At 56.5% G+C, this 7,531-nt stretch overlaps 2 protein-coding genes across 2 annotated transcripts in view; both read right to left on the bottom strand.

The window, feature by feature from the left end:
- Positions 1 to 1,562, bottom strand: part of SLC25A6 (solute carrier family 25 member 6) — an 8,961-nt gene extending 7,399 nt beyond the window's left edge. The window contains exon 1 of the mRNA XM_044911639.1: positions 1,540 to 1,562. Coding sequence (XP_044767574.1) covers positions 1,540 to 1,562 — 23 coding nt within the window. The remainder of the gene's footprint in view (positions 1 to 1,539) is intronic.
- ASMTL (acetylserotonin O-methyltransferase like) overlaps positions 1,509 to 7,531 on the bottom strand; it is a 25,377-nt gene continuing 19,354 nt past the window's right edge. Inside the window, 2 exon segments of the mRNA XM_044911638.1 lie at positions 1,509 to 1,860; positions 6,525 to 6,647. Of these exon segments, the coding sequence (XP_044767573.1) occupies positions 1,640 to 1,860; positions 6,525 to 6,647 (344 nt within the window). The 3' untranslated portion in view covers positions 1,509 to 1,639.

The following is a 7,531-nucleotide window of genomic DNA, read 5'->3' as shown; positions in this document are numbered from 1 at the left end:
CCACCCCAGGGCCAGGGGACGGGGATGGAGGAGCCTTGAGCTGTTAACCTTTGTTCCTAACACCCACTGTGGTCACCCCACTGGACAGCACAGCCCCTTAGATCAGCGTTTAATTTCCTTCCTCCATCGCAGGCTCCTATGGAGACACAGCTTGTGATTAAAAAAAAAAAAAAATTTGGACTCCAACCAAAAGTATGCATTTATGTGTGTGTGGAATATATATATGTATATAATTATAATACACAATATGGAGGATACACGTTATAAGTATATATACCTATATAATTGTATATAAGACACAATTTATTGTTATATAAAATATGTTCATATACAGAGAGAATTTGCATATACTTGTCTATTTTATGAGCTACATACAGTGGCTTATTTTTACTATTATTATTTTTTATTATTAATTTTTTAAGAAGATTTTATTCATTTATTTGACAGAAAGAGAGAGGGACAGAGAGCGCACGTGCAGGATTTGGGGAGGGGTGGGGAGAAGCAGACTCCCCACTGAGCAGGGAGCATGATGCAGAACTCGATCCCAGGACCCCGGGATCATGACCTGAGCCAAAGGCAGACACTTAACCGACTGAGCCACCCAGGCGCCCCTACTATTATTATTTTTTAAAGATTTATTTGTGAGTGTGAGAGAGAGAGCGAGCAGGTGCGTGGGGGGAGGGGGAGGGGCAGAGGGAAAGCGAGAGAATCTCAAGGAGACTCCCCGCTGAGTGCAGATCCAGACAGGAGGCTCCATCCCACGACTCTGAGTTCATGACCTGAGCCGAAACCAAGCATCGAACCCTCAACCGACTGAGCCACGAGGCGCCCCCGAAGGTCGCTATTAGCTGGCAAGCATGAGCTTAATAACACAGGGTGGCCTATCTGAAGGTGTCCTGTCTGACCGACCGGGCCGTTTTTCTAACAATTAGGTAAAGTCAACAACAGAGAGAATGGAAACGCACCTGCTCTCTTAACACTAGATAAATTACTGAAATACACAACAGACTTGAGCCTGAAATCGGTCGCTTGGGGACGTGGGTTGGACACAGTCCTCTTGACCGGATAAATCACAGCCCGCGTGAGCTAACCAGCTTCTTAGAGACATGAGTTCTTCAAGGTCGCAGGGGGCGGAGGTGGCCCTGCCTCCCAGCATCCGGGCAAAGGGGGTAGGAGACGGGGCGCCCCAGGAACCCAGCACACTGCAGGTGTCCCCGGGTGCCCCTGGGGGTCACATGGACAAACACGTTTAGAACAGGCGTGAAGGAGGAGGGGCTCAACCATGTCAGCAGGTGGGGGCCAGGGCAGCGCCAAACGCTGACACCTGCTGGAGAGCGCCAGGCAGGCCCCAGGCTCCTGCCCACCGCGCCCCTGGGTGCCACGCCGCCTTTCCACAGGCGGAGGGGCTCCAGCCACCGGCGGGACCTCGGGCGAGCCCCTGGCCGGCGCTGCCCCCCTCTGGGCACGGCCTGCCCCATCTCGGGACCCACAAACGAGCTTGGAGCAAGTGCGTTTTGCTGCTTTAATCTGTTAGGTTACACGGTTGGTGAGCTATCGGTCATCGTTGCACCTGGCGGCCAACACTGGGGACGGGGCCCCCGTGGGCCTCCTGGGAGAGCAGCGTGTAATGCCGGGGGCCTCAGGGTGGCGAGGCTCTGGTGCCCAGGACCACGTCCAGCCTGTCTCCCGCATGCGCCAGCTGGACGTCCCAGAAGCCATGCTGCTCCAGCAGCCTGCGGTACTCGGGCAGGCTGCGCTCCCGCCCCTGGGTCCGCACCAGCAGGTTCAAGGACGCGGGCAGGCTGCCCCGTGCTGGTCGCTTCTCCTCCAGGACTGTCTCAGCCACCAAGATGCCACCGCCTGCGAAGAACACAGCCAGCTGCAGTTGTGTGCAAAACTCAAAGGGGACCCCCGCTGGGGCGGCCGGTTTCGAGGGGGACGGGAGGTCGGGGTTACTTGTGCAGAGGCTGGAATGGTGCGCAAGATTCAGCGGGGAGCCCCGTTGGGGTGGCCGGTTTCGAGGGGGACGGGGGTTGGGACTACTTGCGGGGAGGCCGGAGTCGTGCGCAGGACGACTCAGCGGCCGGTTTCCAGAGGGACAGGAGATCGGGGCTACTTGTGCGGAGGCTGGAATGGTGCGCAAGATTCAGCGGGAAGGCCTGTTGGGGCGACCGGTTTCGAGGGGGACGGGAGGTCGGGGCTACTTGTGCGGAGGCTGGAGTGGTGCGCAAGATTCAGAGGGGAGACCCGTTGGGGCGGTTGGTTTCGAGGGGGACGGGAGGTCGGACTACTTGCGGGGAGGCTGAGGACAGTGCCCGCCAGGCTGGGGAAGCAGAACCGGAGGGGCACAGAGACAGAAAGACCTGGAGGGGAGAAGAAAACAGGGAGAAGTCTCAGGGCCCACTCTGGACAGATGCCCAGCGCACGCGCACACAGCCCGAGGCTCCACTATGGATTCACCGCGTGGGGAAACAAGTCAGGAACTCTGGGTGTAGGGACCTGAGATCCCGTCAGGGAGCACGCATGCACTTTGGAAATCCCATAAGCAACCGGGAGCTTTGGAGCAGGGTTAGGACCAGCCCCGCCAGTTCCAGGAACACTTGGATTACTGGTGCGCAAAGCGTGAGAGCTTCAAGAACAAAGTGTGCGCGCGTGTGTGCGCCCGTGTGCGCGCCCCTATAGACGTCTGTCTGCGCCTCTATTTTCCTCAAAAGCGTTCAGAAAGGATGCAAAAACCAAGCCTCGGGAACCTAACACCCTTTGGATGGAAAGAAGCCCGGAAGTAGGTTACGTTTGCTTTATGTGGTGGTTCTTCAAACTGAGACCCACGGACAAGGGGCAAGGGAGACAGGAACACCACAGCAGTGACGGCAACTGGGAGAATTCTGGTGCGTCTTCTGCTGGTTCCAGGCATTTCAGTGAATAGGCAGTTAACAGAACCGGGATCTGAGCATATATGCTCGCTCTGTAGTGTATCAGTCTTTGTGTTTTTCAAAGTAACACATACGAGCCATTAATACCACTGGCTCCAGAAGACTTAGGTTAAAACCACCCACTTTCCGCTCTGTCCTCCGGACCCCAGGCTCCCCCCGACCCCCCCCATTCTGCCCTTGGTGCAGCTAACCACTGAACTCCCAGCTCTGGGGGTGGAGTGAAGCCCTGGTTCCTAGCGGCTGCCAGGGTCTGTGCTGTAAGGATGTGTCTCGTGGCCAATTTCAAGCTTGGCACGAATGGGCGGGTGGGCAGCATTCCTGAAAATTTACCCAGCGGTTCCAGCCAGTGGGGGAGAAGCCTCAATGACCCCGTGCACAACCCCACCCCCACCCCACTCCCTCTACAGTATAAATACTCCTTGAAACTTAATTGTCTCCCCAGGCGGGTGAGGATTCACCCAGAGCTCAATCCCCAACCCCGTCTCCTCCCCAGGGGATACTACAGTTTTACGATTCTTTCATTCTCAGCTTTGTGAACATCCATTCTGGGCTGGGCTCTGTTCCAGGGCTTGGGAATGCGGTGGGGAAGAAACAGGCAGAAACCAGTCTTCCAGGGCCACATTCTTCGTGGTGAGCCCATGTGACATGGGTATGACCACGCCTCTCACTTACAGCATGCGTGTCCTGGGACTGTGGCAACAAATGACCACGGACTGGTTATTCTCTCCCAGCTCTGGGGACCAGAGTCGGACATCCAGGCGGGGCAGGACCGCTGAGATCCAGGTGGGGCAGGGCTGCTGAGATCCAGGCGGGGCAGGACCACTAAGATCCAGGCGGGGCAGGACCATGCTCCCTCCAGAGGCTCCAGGGGAGGGTCCCTCCTGCCTCTTCCAGCTTCTGGGGCTCCAGGCGTCGCTGGGCTCGTGGCCATGTCCCTCCCATCTCTGCCTCCGTCCTCACGTGGCTTCTCCTCTGTGTCTGTGTCTCCTCTTGTGTCTCTTACAAGCACACCAGTCATCGGATTTAGGGCCACCCTGATCCAGGATGAGCTCATCTCAGATCCTTCACTTCACATCTGCAAAGACCCTATTTCCAAATAAGGTCCCATTCACAGGTTCCAAGTGGACATGAATTTGGGGTGGGAGGGGAAGGTTGAACAAGTCATCCTGCTACACGGACCAACAAGGATGCCTTAACTACGCTATCTTGGCCCTGAAATTTGCTCATTTAAAAGAAGTTGCTTAATTTTCTCTGCAGCTCTTGTTAACATGTTCCCAAATGCTCTGGTAGATTTGTCAACACGTTGCAATACTGTTTCCAAACCCTCCGCCATGTGACATAACTCATCTTGTGTCCGTGTCTCTGCGTGTCCTGCCCACAGGCCTCGCACCGCCCCCGTCCCTGCCTCGGCCATCACCTGGGGCCCCCCAACGTTGTCCCATAGTGGGAGAACCGTAGTGTCCCAGTTCCTGGGTGTCCATGTGCACTTCACTCCAGAATGTCTCCAGGAGCCTCCTAGGAATGGCAGGGGGCGGGCAGGAGGCTCACTGAGTCCACAAATGTCTACAGTACTTCTGTCTACACATGTAAACCGGTAATTTGGGCATCTGTGGATTCACTTTCCCTGCTGCATTTTTTTTAAGATTTATTTATTCACTTTAGAGAGAGCAAGCAAGCGAGAGGGACAGAGAGAGACTCTCAAGCAGACTCCACGCTGACCAAGAGCCTGACTCGGCGCTCGATCCACGACCCTGAGATCATGACCTGAGCCGAAATCAAGAGTCGGATGCTCAGCGGACTGAGCCACCCAGCCCCCCTCCCTGCTGAATATATACTGTGGCCCTGCTGTCCTCACGCTGATTTTGAGGGACCCCATGTGCTTCTGATGCCCATTCCTGGTGCGTGACTCAGTTTCCACGCAGGCTCATCTCTGGGTCCCTGGGATCCTCAAACGTCAGCTTTGTACCCTATATGGGATGTGGTGGTTTCCCGGCTTCTGGCTCCTGGGGCCTCGGGTCCCCGCGGGTTGGGCGTTAGGGCTCCTGGCTGGAACCCTGAATCGTCTGGTTTTCTGTGCCGTGGCTGTACGTCCAATCCGTCTCTGCCTTATTCTTCATCTGTAAGAACCTTCTTATTCTTTGCTCCTGTGGCCACGCTCTGTGCACAGACGGACAGACTACGCCCTCTGCCTCCATGAGGCTGTTTGTTGATGCTCTGTCCCACGGTCCCCACGTGTCTTCAAGGCCTAGATACCTGTTCACCTGTGAAGAGTGGGGGCTTGGTGCTCTTGGAGCTAGAACTCCCATGTCAGCCGGGGACAGGGGGCTTTTCTCTGGAGGATGGAAGTTGGGGGGGGGGACACAGAGCGGCCGGCACGTGGAGGGGGGCCCTGGAGGAAGAGGCGGACAGGACGCATCAAAAATGTCAGCTGACTCTTGTCCAGAATAAAACGTTCCTGTGCGCCCTCCACGGGGCCCTGTGTCTGAGCCGGGAGCCACAGATAACCAGAGACGGCCTTCCCGGCTCTGCGGGGCATCAGACCCCTGCAGGGGAGGGGCTCGCGATGATGCTTAATTTTACGGGTCATGTAGGCCGGGCCACAGTGCCCAGGTATGCGGTCGAGCATCATTCTGCGGGGTTCCTGGGAAGGTTCCTTCTGGATGAGATTCGCGGTTTGGTCTGCAGATTCAGAGTAAAGCAGGGGGCCCTCCGTAGCGTGGGTGGGCCTCGTCCAATCAGTTGAAGGCCTCAAGAGAAAAATAGACTGACCTCCTGTAGGAAGAGGGAATTCTGCCTCCGGCCGGTCTTCAGACTAGACCCTCAGCATCAGCTTGTCGCTGGGTGTCCAGGTGCCTGATCCACCCTGCAGACTTTGGATGTCCCAGGCCACACAATCACATGAGCCAATTCCTGGCCATAAATCTGTGTCTCTCTCTTTCTCTATCTCTACACACACACACTCCGTTGCACTTTACCTTTGCTTTGCTTTGTGTGCGAAATGGGATCAAACACATGGGGCGTCTCCCGGTGCCCGCGGAGTGGAAGACAAAAGCCCCGTCGCAGTGTAGAAAAGGACCCGCGAATTGCTGTATCGTTTATGTTCCCTAAGTGCACAAGGCGGCAACGGAGATGCCTTGCAAGACACCAGGAGCACAAGACATGGGAGTGAGGGCTGTGCTTTATGGGACTGGGACCTCTGAGGGCCCGGGAAGAGGTCCCGGGGGCCGGGCACGCCCCGCTCCGCGGCCTGATGGGCACGTCGGCCCCGATTGGTTTGGACACGAAGGGCTCAGGACACCACTCGGAGAGGCCACAGCCTGTGTCCACAGAGGGACAGGGCCGGGGGAGCATGCAGGAGACTTTGGGGCCCGAGAGCATGGACGCCGTCCCTGGCTTTATGGGTCCAGGACGAGGGGACTCAGGTGAGACGTTCCCAAAGCTCCTGCCACCCTCCTGTGGATCAAGCACATGGTCAGGGGGACAGTAAACGGTCCCCAGGGGGCAATTTGGCTGTCTCTCTGTAAATTGTTTGTTTTTAAATGAAAACGGTGTTTACGTTTGCAAGAAGGACCCAATGCGGCACGGTCTCACCTGGCTTGCAGCTGCCCGAGACGCGGCTCAGCAACTCGTGCACTTTGTCGTCCGGCCACTCGTGCAGAATTCTGGAAAGGATGTACAGTTCTGCCTCCGGTAGGCCGTCCTTGAAAAAGTCACCTGGGGTGAAAACACGGTGTCAGGAGCCCGTCAGGGACGCCGGAGCGGGTCCTGCACCTGACGGACACGGCGGGGGGGTGCCGCTCCCCAGAACCACTGGAGCAGAAGAAAGACTGCTTGTAGGGAGGGAGACTCATGTCCTGAGCCCCAAAACATGCCAGTCCGAACCCCTGGGCCCGCCAGCACGTCTGCCCTGGGGCCGGGCCACGGCGTTCACGAGATTCAGGACGGGAAGGGTTTCTTTCCCACATTTAGGGCTGCCCCCTGGAAGCTCTCCCTCACGTCTAACTCAAGGCCTTCCTGCTCCGGCTTTCGTGTAACTTCTGTTTGTGGCCTCGGTCGGGTGTAGACACCTGGAGACGCCCGTGTCTGCCATTCCACGTCCCCACCGGCCCTCCCCCCACGACGCTTCCAATGCCACTGACGTAGCTGCTCATGCTCCCGTTCATGTGATTTAGAGATGCACACATGCACGCACAGAGACTCATACGCATGCACACGCACACAGACGATGCACAGATCCACGCAGAGACACGTACACATTTGCACGCACATCCAGACTACATACACATGTAAGCACATGCACATACGTGCAGAGACACTCACACAGACAACACACCCATGCATGTCCACGCAGAGACATACATTTGCATGCCATGCACACATTCAGCACATGCTTGTCTATGTGTACACAGACAACACAACATGCATGCAAATGCATACACGGGCACACAAACACAGACGTATACACAGGCGCACGCTGCCATGCATACAGAGGACACACGTGTACATAAATACAACAGGCATGTGCACACATGGATGACAACACGCACGCATGCTCACCGAGACCGCACACATTTGCACGCTCGTGCACAGACACAAAC

The sequence above is a fragment of the Neomonachus schauinslandi genome, chromosome X (assembly GCF_002201575.2).
Source record: "Neomonachus schauinslandi chromosome X, ASM220157v2, whole genome shotgun sequence".
Lineage (NCBI taxonomy): Eukaryota > Metazoa > Chordata > Mammalia > Carnivora > Phocidae > Neomonachus > Neomonachus schauinslandi.
The sequence above is the reverse complement of the archived record's forward strand: the minus strand, read 5'-3'. Positions and strand labels throughout refer to the sequence as shown.